Source organism: Nymphaea colorata, chromosome 8, assembly GCF_008831285.2.
Source record: "Nymphaea colorata isolate Beijing-Zhang1983 chromosome 8, ASM883128v2, whole genome shotgun sequence".
Taxonomy (NCBI): Eukaryota; Viridiplantae; Streptophyta; class Magnoliopsida; order Nymphaeales; family Nymphaeaceae; genus Nymphaea; species Nymphaea colorata.
The window spans coordinates 17,492,286-17,507,339 of NC_045145.1; the positions used below are offsets into that span (position 1 = coordinate 17,492,286).

Consider the following 15,054-nt stretch of genomic DNA (forward strand, 5'->3'; position numbering starts at 1 on the left):
ACGGCTTTCTTTACTAGCTTGGGCTAAAAGGTTTCGAATATGGTCAGATAATCGAATATATCTGATTCAGGCACCTCTCTACTTGGTGTCTTGTTCCTCACCAATGCTTAGACACAGCTTGCATTCTTAATGGGGATTGCTTTACTCAGCAGAGATGTTTTTCAGATAATAATAATAACAATAATAATGGTAATAATAACTGGAGCACATTTCGCGGCTTGCTGAGAATGACCTGCGTAGTTGATCAACTTCTTTTAGACTGATGTTTTTCTTTTTATTCCTTCAGCAATTAAACTTATACCCCATTGTGGATTTTGAATATTGGAAGCCCTTATAGTTCTGCTAAGAACAGAATATACAAAAATATGTTCTCGACTAAAGAAAATGGGGTAGGAAGTGGGAAGACCGTTCGGTTTTGCGGATGAAGATATCTTAATCTAATGCTAAAAAGCTCATGTACGAGCACTTTTGCTAATTTCTTGCTTGTTATTCAAATTGGCTCGATGCCTATGCAGTTCATTTTGAGACGGTCAAAGCCAGGGTGAATCACAGTATGATACGGCGTGTTTTATGTTCAAGCGACTGCTTACATGAGAGAAAAACGAGACTGGACATGGCAAACTGGGCTCCTTTCAACCCGTTTTACTAGCCTTACTCAAAACTGCAAAATGTTCCACTGTCACTGCGACAACAGAGGAGTACCTGAATCAGAATAAATGATCAAAATAAACATTTCAGTACTGTAGAATAAAAATGAGAGAAATATCCTGTTAGGAGATTTTAACGATGGTAATTGCACTGAGGTTCCTTCACAAAATTTATAAGGAAAGGTGAGAAAATCGAACACGAGGACTGTTGCTCGATCATAGCCAGTATCTGACGCACAATGCAGCCGCTTCATCCCCTGGTTCATGAGAGAGCATTGGAAAGATCTATAGGCGGTACATGAAAAGGCCATCGACTAAGTGAAGCTCTTCAGTTATTTTTGCATCAATAACTAAAAGAAAGGCGTCCGACCTCCTCGCCTACCCTGTTTGTCATATGCTGTATTGAACTTGTCGACAAACTCATTCATAATGCTGCAAAAAATATAATTCAAATCGTTTGTCACCGAATACTAGATACGGAAACACAGTTGCCAAACTGCAGGAATTAGAATGGCATCACAAACCTTGAACAGTTGGTGACCATAGCAAGGTAAGTCATCAGAAGTGTGTCATTATATTCCTAGACCACAAAACAAATATTAGGGAACTCACAAAATAACCACAATCTGGAATTTAAACATCACAAAGGACCACAATATCAGCTAGCAACATAAACCAGACCAAACACGAAATCCCATTGAACAATATATAAAGAAAAGATTCATGCATCTCCATCACCTAAACAACCAGGCTACTGGTCTCAACAAAAGAGCTGGGTTCAAAAAGGAAACAGTTGGATTGACAACTAAATCCCCTTTGAAATCAAGCTGCTCAAACCTTTGCCAAAAAGGTAAAATGAATGACACTCCACATATCTGACTAGAACCTCCTAAATAAATCAATTCACATCAGAACATGTGACAACTAAACACATAGACAAGTCATCCAACAAGAAACAGCTGAGCTGAGAAAGGGTCAGAAAACCTCCACAAAAAGATGGAGATATGCAGAAGCATGTACCATGAGGAAGTCGTCTTGAAATTTTTCTGACTCAATAGCAGGCAATCTTCTAAGAAGACTTGAAACTTGTCGTAGTAATGAGTTCTCATATGGAATCTCACCTGCAATGGAGAGCAAAATAAACACATTAAAGCATCTGTCATTCCAACACATAGCGTTTCAACCAATCCACCGTCAACCCAGAATTTCATTGGTAAGGTTAAATATTGGTGGATGCCCCAGAATTTCATTGGTAAGGTTAAATATTGGTGGATGCCCTAGCTAGTCCAATCATCAGAGCCTCAAATTTTTTGCACTATCATAGTCTTCATCAAAAGTGGATTACCTTTTTGCATAGCCACAAGGAAATGATGAAGAATCCTGACTCTGCCATTCAACATTTTGATGGCGCTATGAATGCCGGTAAGATGAGCTGCCACTGAAGCTCAAGACAAAATGTAAGCACAATCTTCTCTAACTCAAACTTCAACTAGAGAGAGGAAAATAAGAAGTGGAGGGACAACTCTCACATTGAGTTGCAGCAGATCCTCCATCAGAAGGCTTAAGATGTGCAACATGATCCACCGATATTCTCTCCGCCTCTACAGTCTGAAGGAACCACAAAAACCATTCAGAATCTATAATTATTAATTAATCAGTTAATAACACAAATATCAGACTAGACCAACCTCGATAGTGTAATTTGATCTGACAAAGATCAACTGGGGAATACCATCTATGACATGCAATTCTGCAGCAGAAAGAATGCCACATCATTCTAGAAGCAATTTAGAAGCCTGTTAACATAAGTAGTAAAGTAATGAACTCAAAACACAAAAATCAGTGAAAGTAATGAACCAAAAAAAAAAAAAAACAATGCTCCAAAAAGACTAAGCTGCTTAACGTGCGAATTTACAAAGCAATCTTGCAACAGACGAGTAAAAGATTTTAAGCTTCCTAATCAATGTAACAGCATTATTTTTTAGAGTATGCAAGCTGAGAGCAGTCACCTAAGCTCGCATTGAGTTGGGGACAGAAGCGCAGGTATGGGTATGGCCGTATGGGAGTACTCTTCTTCTTCACTTTCTTTCTTTTGTTTGTTTCTTCTTCTTCTTCTTCTTCCTTACTGTCACTTACCTTCTCATTTTCATCATAAGTGGAGTTTCATATACTCAAGTAGTCAGGTTTGTTTAAGTAGCACCTGGTGTTCCTTCAAATGGCTTAAGAACAACGAATTTATTTTAATCAATAGGTTATTGAAGTGACATGCATGCCTTCAACAAAGTGAAGAAGCATGGCTATTAGACTCATCATTCAAGCTGGACAACATGCACAAGAAGGTTATAAACTTAATAACTACCGAGCATATCTTTCAACATGCTCCATGGAAGAGTGTGAATCCTATATACAACTATCAGGGGGACCTGGGTCATAGGCATCGAGGGACATGCTAGCCTACAAACTACTCTATCACACTAACACCAGGTTAATGATGCCCAAGGTTTCTGGTTGGCAACATCATTGCTCACAGATAACACCATAATTAGATCACAGTCTTTATACTCCAGGGTTCAAGATCAGATGTGGAATTGCAACTCGTGCTTGGAAGGTTTCTAGACAAGGTTATGAGCAGTAGCAAATATACTATTTTGGCATACACATCCAGGATAAAAGACTGTGCAAGGAGAGATCTAAATTGCAGTACCTTCTCCTGATTAACACAGATGAACCAGTAAATGGAGTACAATTTAACTTACAGTACAGGATAGAAAGGGCACAAGTAATTGGCTATACAGATTCATTAATGGGAAAGATCAAGTGCAACAAGACCAATTATCATGGAAGGAAAAATTAAAATCACAAAACATATATATATATATATATATATATATGTGTGTGTGTGTGTGTGTGTGTGTGTGTGTGTGTGTGTGTGTGTGTGTGTGTGTGTGTGTGTGTGTGTGTGTCATAATGAAAGGTCTTAGAGGTATATACATACCACTCTCGTATATGATTATGGGCAAGTCCTTTTGGGCATGATTAATCGCAGGATTTAAAACCACATACACTGGACTTTCGTTGATATCCATCAGCTGGCCAACAGAATGAGGCATAATCAATCAAAAGACATGGACAAAAAATGGGAAGAAGTCAAACTTGATACGAGAACTACCCAACAATTTCTAGTCCAAATGCCACTCTCCAACGTATATGAACCAAAGATATAAATGATATGTTCATTAACAGAAAACAGAAGTAACATTCGAAAAAATTACAAACTTCAACCTACATTTAGTAAAACATGAAACAAACTAAGAAAACATAGGCAGGGCCAATGTTTTTTAAGCTTATGAAGATAGCATAATACAGGCATACACTGTGAAAAGGTAACTGCAACAAGTCTTATTATCCCTATGTTAGCCTGTTGATTCAAATTTAATCCAAAAAGTGAACTGTTAATTTGCTAATATAACAGAAGAGCAGAAACATGCCTGTGATGTGATCATGCTTTTGTGAGGCATCAGTATCATGTAAGAACCAAACATGCTTATAAATCAATCCTTGAATGTTCTGTTGTTAGAATTCCTGCACCTCCAAACACTCCTCTAATAAAGGCAGCTGAAAACCTCAATAAATAGTTCAAGAAGGGATGTCCATGTTTCAACATAATGTCAATTTCTAGGTTTATACATATTACATGTGGTCTCTTATTCTCAGTTCTTTATGGAAGTCATATTGGAAAATTTCACAAAAAGAGCTGTATCCCCAGATTTGCAGCTACGTCTATTTAAGAAAATAGCATTTATGAACAAAGAAAGAAAAAAAATATTCCTATCTCATTAAGTAAGTTGTATCTCTTAAATGGGCATTGGGCACCAAGAATATCTTGGTCAATATTTTAATCTTATTCTTCACTCTTCAGCATAAATCATTAACCGATGAACTAAGCTAATAAGAGGTCTAAGATGTTTACAAGTTTAGTTATTAGAAAACAAGAGAAAGAAAATGCAGAAGGCTAAAAAAGCAACAAAAGGAGCACTTGGAATTGGATTATATAAACAAAAAGGAAGTCCTTAATCTTACAGCTTTGTGAATTTGCATATCACTTTCTTGTGCATCGCTTCCAGTTGAGTACCAACCGAGTATATAATAGTTTGGGAAAACCTTTTTATCTGGATCACAGAAGGAAAGCAAGTAACTATTGTTTCATGCTGAACCGAAACACAACCAGAAACGATAGAATAACATCATGGACTATCCACACAAAAGTACGACTGAAGTACTGGGGGACTATCCTCAATACATAGCTCATGACCTGCCTAATAAGCCCCTTCAGCTGAACTAATCCGTACACATTCAGTTTGGGCCACTCAATCCAATGCCTAAAGGCAGATTGGTTTTATATTGAACACACAGTTTCCCTACTTTTAGATGTGAGGTTGTTTTGGAAACAAATGGAATTCACAAAATTGAACCAAGCGAATCGAAACTATTTAGGAACCTACCACATCAGGAAACAAATCCTTTAGATGATGGTCAATATCTTAAGGTAACTGCAACCAACCGCAAGAAAAACGAGTGGGAAAAGTAGGAGAAAGCAATCCCTTCTCGTATACTACTTCGGTAAACTACCTTGAATCTTCCATTTGAGAATCAGAACCTCTGACCATGGAATTGGGTTGCATCCATATCACTCACGCCGAAGAAAGGCATAAAACATGGAACAAGCAAATTCATCTCCCAAAAGAATGCCAGCATCTTTAGAACGAAATGCTGAGTCCATTTCCACACTTTTCCTTCTCTAGGTTACTGAAATACAAGGAATTAAACACGTTTACGGTTCTAGAAATGTCGATATATATTCTCCACCTTTTCTCGTTAGAAAGTGCAACACAATAACGACAGGATAAGACCAATATCGTCTCATCGGAAGAAAAAGAAAAGAAGCGTTAAATTGTAACTATTACCCTTCCATCAGGAAGAAACTCGCGTAGCATCGAGGGAATAATCTCCTCATTTCATACAAAGGGCACCCCATTTTTTCCCTTCTATTGGCAAGCTGGTCTTAAGCAGAATCCTACCAAATTATTACAAGAGACGCAATCCGGCAATCAGACCATTGCTTTTCTTCAATTTAAACTTGAAGCTGTCTCAAGACCATCCCCTAACCAGGCGTATCAAACGTTTCTTGAAATATCGGAAGAACCACATAACTAAAGGGTTGTATAATCAATTTCAGCGAATACCATTTTTAAGTCCAGACAACACGAAGAACTCCAACGAATTAATCGAGCAGAGAATTCTTATCAACGAAGAAAAGAGTCGGACACTTCGAGTGCACACAATGAACCAGACGAGAAAGGGCAGAAAGGGGAGAGAGATACATTGCTCCTGCTTCTTGTCGAGGAAGGCCCGGTCAAGGGTTTCGGTGGAGGCGTCGTAAAGAAGCTCGAAGCTGTTGAAGATCTCGACGGTGCGGCCCCTTTGGACGCCGATGACGCACCCGAACACCCTCGGGGCGGCGTTTCCCTGCGCTGCACTCTGCGACTTAACGCGCGTGTAGTGATCGGAGATGTTCACGATCACCAGCGGGTGCAGCTTGAAGGTCAGCCCGCTGCTCGATGTCGACATTGTCGCCTGCACCAACAGCAGCACGAGTAAAACCTAACTCCTTCCCACCACCTTTCGATTTCCTTCCCTTTCTTCTTCCCCTTTCCTTGAATTCCTTCCCTCAATCTCTTCAGCTACCACTGACACGGATTGAGGAGAACCTGTTCCTCCCCACCTCCCTTCTCCCTCACTCTCTCTCACCCTCCCTCTCTCTCTGTACCGACGCTTACTACTAAGAGGGGGACTCTTTTAACTCCTTACAGGGGCACCACCTTCCATGGAGCTAAGTGCAGACAGACGGACGGGATTCAGAACCATCACGTACTTGGAGAACAGTATTCAAACTTTGGTCTAGTTAAAATTTGCAAAACCTTTAGCCTTATGTTACTCGGGTCCGATGTTAGTGGGTTCTCACAACTGAGTCCAGACCATGACCGGAGAGCGATGAGGTTTCAGTGTGGCACACCCAGTTTTCGGTACATGGATCCCGATTCTATATGCAAACCGAGATTTGATTGGATCGCTAGTCTTCGCTAAAAGTTAAGGACATGGATTCCGCAATGTTCGAATGGAAAATGAAGATAAGGTGGCTACCCATTTCACCTAGTTGTGTTATTGTTCAGCAATCAGAGATTTTCATCGTTTTAAAGAGCATAGCATAGCTAATAAGGTTGGCGGGTCAGTGAGAGCTTGTTGTGTTATTGTTCAGCAAACAGAGCTTTTCATCGCTCCAAAAAACATTGTGTAACTTGGGCCGGCCAGAGACCGATCAATTTGATTCTTATAAGTGTTACTCTTTTGAACTATAACAGATGGTAAGCCATACTCTAGAATTGAAAAACGTAATTATAAATTTATTGGATCCCAATGCAGCTCTAAACCTCATAAGCATAGAAAGAAAAAGGGGCTTCAGCTTCTCATTTGGGTCGTAACGGATACTTTTGGTATACTAAATGTGCCGTCCTAGTTGTTAGTTGACTGTTAGACACTTGGTCAGTCTGGGTAAGTAGGTCTTTCAGTTGGTCTTGAGTCCGGAGTCATGTTAGCGGGTTAACTTAAATGGACCCAGCCTACGGGTTGGGTGGTAGAGTCTAACCCACCCGGCACCATACCAGTATAAATCAGAACAGGGATTAAACACTAACATAAATGGAATCACCCTGTTTTTAGTGAAGGCTGGGCTTTCACCGAAAGGAGGTGTACGCGGGTTGCTCTGTCAGTGTGGAGACAACAGTGACACACGCAACAGGTGACCTAACAGTGGTAAGGCATAGTGTTGCACGTACACCTTGATAAATCCAAAGCAAAGAAGGGTGGGCTATTAGCCATGAGGTTTTACTGTAATGGTTTTCCAAACAAAGATTAGATCACAGCACATGGAGCATTCCCCCGATGCTTATGAAAATGATCCCCTGATTCCACATCTCCAGGAGATGCCAATCAAACTTTTGATCACCTACAAAATTCACAGATCAGAGAAGAGACTAGCTTAGGAAATGCTACAAGGAATCACAAATGCATGTCTTCCATCACTTTTCATTTGTATGCAGGTTGAACACCAACAAATATATGGCCAAGGTGCTACTTCATCTTCACAAGGTCACCATTAGTGATTTGATATGAAATTGCCTGCGGTTATGGAGCTAAAAGCCTACCATCCTTTTATTCAGGCTCTGACCCAGTTCTGGACCCTAAAGAGAAGGGGCATCATTAGCTGAAACAGTTTACACTCGTACCGTGAAGGCTAAGATCGAACCACTAGGCCATTTTAGCAACTGGGATAACATCCACCAAGGCAAAGCTACTCTAATGAACAACGTACTGTACCGTACTCATATACCATATCTGGCTTCTCCAACTTCAATTGGAGTACTGGTCTATGGTGCCCTTAGTTAAAAGAGGGCGAACATATGATGGAAGAGCACCAAAGAGATCCAAAAAGATATTTACATTGCACATGTCAAAACAGAAGACGGTTGACAGCCCAAAAGAAATTGAATTGATAGACAAATTTGAAGCTGATCGGCAATGAGATTTTTGGAAATCTACCGCCCCACGCCAACCAAACCTAACAAAAGTATACTAATAGATATGAAGGATTAGCATCTATAACCATTTCCTCCAGCTACTTGACCTTTTGTCCCCAGAAAAAAACCTTGGAAGGTTCAGAAGAGAATTCACCCTTGTCACACCTTCGAGTGCAGACCATTCTTCATCTTCTGCAGTCAAAATGCATTCTGCAAGGCTCCTTCTTGAAGAGCATCTTTCTGTTTGCTTCATTGCCTCCTTTGATTCAGAAATAGGGACTATTTCATCGTCAATGTGAGAGTGAGAGTTTCCAGAAACAATAGGCACTGAGGTCTGAGAAGCTTCTGTTGCCGCTATGGGACCATAGTGCTTCCCATCTGAATCATCTTCTGTCAAATCGATGATTGCTACCTCTTCCACTGCAGTGGATATTTCTGCAGGTGCTGGTGGTCCATTCAGCTCCAAATCTCTCAAATCTGTCTGATCAGCTGAGGATGTGCTCTGCAGGAACAGACAGATTGCAGCACAGTCATCACTCTTGGATGTAGGGAACTTTAACCGCCAAGCCCTCACAGCACATTCAACAAGTGCACGTGCAGCGGTTGCACGACTTGGTGCTGAGGCCACAATGTCAACAACTTCCTTGTTTGACAGCACATCCCATACCTGGAAGAGGCAGATGTTAATAAGTGTATGAGTAAAAGGGGAAACCACATAAAACCAGACGAAGTACAAGGACGGAGTTGATTTACAGATCTATACCCCATCAGTGGCCAGAACAACAAATTCGTCTTTTTCTGTCACATGGTGGTAGGATACATCTGGAACAGAAATCAATCCAAAATCCTTCAGGCAGAAGTCCCCAAAGGCTCTAGCCATAGCCAATCCAGGGGAATCGTTGTTTGGCAACCATACACGTGCAACCTCTGGCTCATCATGCAATGCAAAAACTCTTCCTTTACACTGCTGAATTCTCTCAGCTTCTCCTATAAATGGTAGAAGGGATTTAAAAGATTAGGCGGCAAACTGGATGCAGTTAAACCATTTTTACAATAAAGCATAAGAATCTTCTAACTACAAGGGTCATCAATAACCACAAAGCTCCATCCCAGAGCCTTTCAGCCAGACACGAATTGCAGTTTCCTTGAAAGTGGTATGTGGAGCTGCTTCAGCAGCCTCTATTGTTTGGAAGCAGTAGTATAAGCAAAAAGCTGGATATGGGGATGTAATTGGCAGCCACAAAACGAAAGTTGAACAACACTCAGAACAGACACTTTATGCAGCAACTCCTGAGAATCATATTTTGGCAGCACAATATTATTGTAAAATCAAGTTCCTATAAGAAAATGATACAGATTCTCAGTTTAAGAGCTAAAAGAGTGCTATTTTGGATTCTCACACCATTTGTGGTCAGAATTCCTCAAGAACAATGAAAATAAGTCAACAAAGCCATGCAACTTGCAAGGATCGTGATCCACATCTTCTTTAGCAGCATCCAGACAATGGAATCTGGTAAATTGTTCTCCCAGTGCCCACAGCTGATGAAAGATGACACTCAGACTTATTAAGAAATCAAATGTTTCTGGCGGGAGACAAAAATTAGTTTATAGGAACTATTGACTCGGGCTTCAGGCACAGTCTGTTATAGAGTTCCAGGAATAAAGGCACATTCATTATAGCTAAGAGTCCAGGAGTATGGTTTTCAATGCAAGAAATCTACTTGAGTCTGTGAATGCTCTAACTGAAACACCCCAGAAGATAAGGAGACAAAGAGCCCTAAAAAGTAACAGAAGAACATACATATCAGCCAAGAAAAGGATGTGGGAACATCTTTGGAACAACTCTAGGAGAACATGCCTACTGCTTGCCCTTTCTTTTTACAGTCTTTCTGGTCATTCACACGTCTGCTCTCTCTCTCTCTCTCTCTCTCTCTCTCTCTCTCTCATGCAGACGTGCACACCACACACACACACACACACATCTCAGAACTTCTCTATCCAGGGTCCCCCTTAAATAGCTTCTTCATAAATCCCAATACTTATTCGTAGGAATATTTACTTGAACCTGAATTTATGACTCATTGCTTATTTCCAAAAAGGTGGTCCTTGATTGAACTTGAAATATTTTGAAATAAGAACAGCTAAGTCATTATATCTCTGAAACATACAAGTTCACACACGCAACACAAAACACCGGGTGGATTACATGATCACACAGCCATTGACGTACAAAAACAAAAGAGGACACCTGTTAAAAGACAACATACTTGGCAGATTGGGTTTAAGGTCTACAGTCAATTGCACAGCACACAAAGTACCATCCTCATCTCTAGTACCAAGTATTGCTCTTGAGTCACCAACATTTCCGATCACAAGATCCTGTCCCTGGAGACAAAAGTTTCATCAGATATAGCATGATCTAGGATAACAGAAAAGATAGATCACAGAGGCATCTGATGCATCATATCCATTGTTCAAGCCATTACCTGCTTCACCAACGTGACTGCAGTTGTTCCACTGCAGAAGCAATCGATTGTTGGATGGAGCTTTAACTCTTTATCCATTACCTTGAATGCCTTTAAGAATGACTGTTTCAGTGTCAAATACATCTCGGGAAGCTTTTCATTTTCATCAGGAGGAAGGGACTCGCCCCATTCGTCATCCATGTTAATGGATGCCGTTTCTTCAGAATTCATACTTCCTGTTGCACTATTGTTCTCAGAAAGGCTATTCTGGATAGTCCCATTAACTTTCCAGTGGGTGCAGAGCTTCAAAGGAAGAGAATCTCTAACTTTTCTTGCAACCATGTGCCCAAATGGTCCATGCCCATCAAATACTCCACAAAAAATGGTGTCACTTCTTGAGGCAAAGTTCTAATAAGAGAGACACCAATCATCACATAAGTGACTGCCTGGGCAAAATATAGATACATTGAAACTCATACAGTGAAAACTCATCAAGAATGATATATATAGGCAGACTGTTGACGAAGCTGGCAATATGAAAAATGTTAAGCAGGTTAGAAGACTGATATTTCTATGGAACCAGAAATCATGAACCAATAGTTGCACAAATGAAGTCCATGTTACTAAATCATGCACTTAATTTATCCACATAATCTTTATACCGATGAATAATGGCACGCCTACTGATGGAACATACAAACCGCAAGGTCGACTTCCATTGGAACCATATGGACAAATTAAGGAGCTCCAAATAAGTGTCAGAGTGAACAAAGACAGCAGAAAATACACTATCATACCCAACAACACGAATGCAGTTGCTAGTGGGATGATGAAAGCACGGAAGTAGAACAAGACTACAAGAGACATCTTCACATGTGAACATGCAGATGAGCTTAGGTCCACAAACTTGATTCACACATCTATGATCAGACCATCAAGGTTTTGTTCTCAATATTTTTTTATTATTTTTCTTCCATTAAGACTCTATGATATCTATATCTAGGATTTACAAGAATCAGCTCTTAGTTCATTTGACTAGCACATCTTAATGCATTATGTTATAGTCCCAAAACAAAGGATCCAAAATTTTTATAAGCATTAGGACAGAGAAGAACATTTCGTAACCGAAAACACAAGCCAAGTGTCAAACCAGTATAGACCTAGTTCAAATAGAAGAAACAAATTTTCATAAAAGCTGGATAAAACCAGGGTCAGTTCTGATTGCCAAAGAAAGTGTGTGCTGTGAAAAGCTGAGACCTCAGCAACAAGGATAACTAAGACTAACAGAGGTATAGAGTAACTGCAGATGCAAAACATAAAAAGTTATAGTCAATGCTGGCTCCACTCGATAAAGAGTAACTTTACACATACTGATGGTACAGAAAACTAGAAGTTACTTCATTTAAAAAAAAAACAACAACAACAACAACAAACAAACAAACAAGTAGGGACTCTTAAAGCTGCAAGAGGTCAAGCATTAGACACAGCAACAGTCTATTTCGCTAGGCAAATCAAGAATTGGGCATTTCCCACAAACACAAATTAGTGTTGCTTTCTATCTTTGGGTAACATTATAATGCAGTCTAGTGTAACTGTAGGAAAAAATTGCAAGCATAGCTGAACAAGAAGGCACCGATGTATCCATATCAACCTTTTCAAAATTCCCATCGTGATGAAAGTCAAAACACAGTCCTAGATTACGAGTCCTTTCAATGGTGAACTCAGTTATCACAAATATTGTACAAACGTTTCCTTATTCCTATATCTTTCTTTCAAGAAAGACAGCTTGGATCCTAAGCAACTGTGCCCCTTCATCTCGAAGCATGAAAGATCTGTTTTCTTCAATGTGAAAATTGGGAAACACGGATTTAGCAAAGAAGTAATTCCACAACAGGAAGAGATACGTCACAATTACCATATCAAATGACATCATCTTACTACTATTCATAAATTCCTAAGAAATTTGTTTACCCTGAGACACCATTTGATAGGGGTCAGGCGGACACAATCCAAATGACTAACCAAAAAGCAAAAACAAAACAACGAGAATGGGAAGATGAGAATTGTCTGTAATACCTCCCAAACGAGCATGGCATCTTGATTGGTGCCCTTCCTCCCTTGCTGAGTAAACAGACAGGAAACTTCACTTGACCCATTGAGGTACATCCTTCCAGGGACATCTAGCAGATCGTCCTCTCCCTTGAACAAAGTGCATGGTCCTGTTCCTCCTGCTCCTCCGGAACTACCAACTGCATCCCTTCTCTTAGACGAGCTAGACCACTTGCGAAAGCTTCCCCTATTCTTCCTTCCTCTCCTTTTTGATGATGCAGATGATGAAGAACGTGCAGGGAAGGAATCTCCTTCGGTAGACAAGCAGGTGCCCATTCTCTCTCTCCCTCTCCCTCTCTCTTAGTGGAACTGGAAGAGGATACCGTAGCTACTACCTAGTGCGGTAGATGAAGACAGAATCTATCCTCAAGATCGTCCTGAAAATTCACGAGATCACAAAAGTCAATTGCCACAATCTCATCATTAAACTCTCTCTTTCCCTAACTTTTTCTCTCTCACGCACACAGAGGAAGAAGTATTGTTGGAGGTGAGTTGGAGAGGGTACAAAAGACTAAATAGAGAAAAAATAGTGCCTTTGCAGCTTACGCATTGATGAAATGACATAAGTGTGGGAACAAACATTTGACCCCCACTAATTGTGCAGCATAGTTTCAACCACACCACCCCCTCGCCGCCCCCCCCCCACCCCCCCGGGTGGCTTTTCTCTTAGGAAGGGAAAAACTGGCGTGGTACGTTTTGCTAAAGGGGTGTCCACTCTCGGAAAAACCCCGGAAGAATATCGGCAAATTGTATAGAAAAGCAACATATACATGAAAACGGCAATAAATTCTTGAAATTATGGTACCTCCAATCCGAATAGCAGAATATATTCATCAGTTACATGAAAGTCAACACCAGCGGTTCTTAATAGCACTAAGAAAAGATGACGAAATAATAAGAACAAAACTGGAGAACCAACCATCAAGCAAAAAAACGTAATATCAAAAGCTATAGAATCTAAAGTGCTCAAATTCCAGTCATGAAACCATTGTCCCAACAGCATGCAAGAAAATTTTCCAACAGGAAATGACACAAGGACCCTTTTCAAGCGGCATCTCTCCCGGACTTTTTTCTGAATCGAAAACGTTGTGTCAAAAATGATGAACGGAGGGAGACGGAACCTCTAAAAACTTGATTCCGACTAGAATAAATTTTACAAAAGGTGGTCCTTTAGAAGAAAGGAATTGAGGAGGTAACCAGCTTTGGTCGCCACCGGCCGACCCCCTAACTTTTCCTTTTCCCTTTTGTTTCATGTTGTCCTTTTTTCAGTTAAAATTGGAACAAAAACGAAAAAGGGCCGCCGGCAAGGGAATGGAGACCTCCTTCATTGTTCCTCCTCTGCTCTTCCCTTTTTTTTTTCCGAACAAGCAAAAAAAGAGAAAGGAACGAGTCATTGGCCGAACCTTCCTTTTCTGCGATGAATATATTCAGACATAAAGGAAGAGGTCGTCCCCCAGTTAACTTTCTGTTTCCTCCCCTATTCTTCCTCAGAGAGATTCGGAGAGGACGAGAGGCCCTGGCCGTCCACCTCCTTCTAAGAAACAAATCACTCTCCCATTATCCACTCGCTTCTTCCTTATAGGAGACCATGGTGTTGGTCGCCGGCTGACCGGTCATTCTCCTCGTTCACCACAGGCCCTCTCAGAAGAGCGAGAGAAAGAACGTATCAACCGTGACACCCTCATTTCTGGACGAAAAAGTGGACGAAAGCCATAGCCAACTACCCCATGCTCCAGCTAATGAAAAAAATGAGAGAGAGAGAAAGAGAGGGAGATAGAGACTTGCCTATAGAGAGGAAGGCTTCTGGTGCTGGGGAGGCTCCGGCGATGGTGATCTCCGCGATGATTGCTGCCGTCGAGTCGGAGAGATAGAGAGGGTGGATCGACCGAAAGGGAGAAAACTGGAGAAGAAGAACAGGAAGAGAGAGAGAAAGAGAGTCGGGGGAGGCGGAGGAGGGAGGTGGGAGATTACAAAAGTCCATTACTCATTACTCTTCACTTAACAGGTCATGTGATGAAATTCAAATTAACATACGGTTGCTCCTCCTCTTTACTCTTTCCCTTCCTCAATAGGTGTCTGACTCTTTCAAACCTTCAGACGCTTCTTTTTTCCCCTTTCTAACAAAAAAAACATATTATATATATATATATATATATATATATATATTAATAACCACCCTTTTCTATATTTTATATATAT

General features: G+C 40.6%; 2 protein-coding genes across 3 annotated transcripts; both read right to left on the reverse strand.

Annotated features, from left to right (window-relative positions):
* Positions 1–683: 683 nt before the first annotated feature.
* On the reverse strand, positions 684–6,521 carry LOC116258304 (COP9 signalosome complex subunit 6a-like). Its single transcript, XM_031635388.2, has 9 exons — positions 6,029–6,521; positions 4,728–4,816; positions 3,643–3,736; positions 2,336–2,397; positions 2,177–2,255; positions 1,993–2,085; positions 1,668–1,768; positions 1,172–1,227; positions 684–1,079 (listed from the first exon to the last, which is right to left on the reverse strand). The coding sequence occupies exons 1-9, from the start codon at positions 6,273–6,275 to the stop codon at positions 998–1,000; spliced, it is 903 nt and encodes a 300-aa protein (XP_031491248.1). The 5' UTR covers positions 6,276–6,521; the 3' UTR covers positions 684–997.
* A 1,664-nt stretch (positions 6,522–8,185) lies between these two features.
* On the reverse strand, positions 8,186–14,875 carry LOC116259037 (probable protein phosphatase 2C 66). 2 transcript variants are annotated; one of them, XM_031636631.2, is made up of 6 exons: positions 14,641–14,875; positions 12,823–13,232; positions 10,768–11,154; positions 10,549–10,666; positions 9,045–9,268; positions 8,186–8,948 (listed from the first exon to the last, which is right to left on the reverse strand). In XM_031636631.2, the coding sequence occupies exons 2-6, from the start codon at positions 13,129–13,131 to the stop codon at positions 8,361–8,363; spliced, it is 1,626 nt and encodes a 541-aa protein (XP_031492491.1). In that variant the 5' UTR covers positions 13,132–13,232; positions 14,641–14,875; the 3' UTR covers positions 8,186–8,360. The 2 variants fall into 2 exon arrangements, with proteins under 2 accessions (XP_031492491.1, XP_031492492.1); XM_031636632.2 differs by lacking the exon at positions 14,641–14,875 and adding an exon at positions 14,259–14,557.
* Positions 14,876–15,054: the final 179 nt, after the last annotated feature.

Bases quoted from the DNA above. Each gene is read 5' to 3' on its own strand.
- LOC116258304 (XM_031635388.2), bottom strand. From the start codon at position 6,275: ATGTCGACATCGAGCAGCGGGCTGACCTTCAAGCTGCACCCGCTGGTG. The intron at 2,086-2,176 runs GTGAGAGTTGTC...CTTGAGCTTCAG, and splicing joins AGGATCTGCTGCAACTCAAT to TGGCAGCTCATCTTACCGGC. The intron at 1,769-1,992 runs GTAATCCACTTT...TCTCCATTGCAG, and splicing joins CCTTGTGGCTATGCAAAAAG to GTGAGATTCCATATGAGAAC.
- LOC116259037 (XM_031636631.2), bottom strand. From the start codon at position 13,131: ATGGGCACCTGCTTGTCTACCGAAGGAGATTCCTTCCCTGCACGTTCT. The intron at 10,667-10,767 runs GTAATGGCTTGA...TTTTGTCTCCAG, and splicing joins CAGTCACGTTGGTGAAGCAG to GGACAGGATCTTGTGATCGG. The intron at 8,949-9,044 runs GTATAGATCTGT...TGCCTCTTCCAG, and splicing joins TTGTTCTGGCCACTGATGGG to GTATGGGATGTGCTGTCAAA.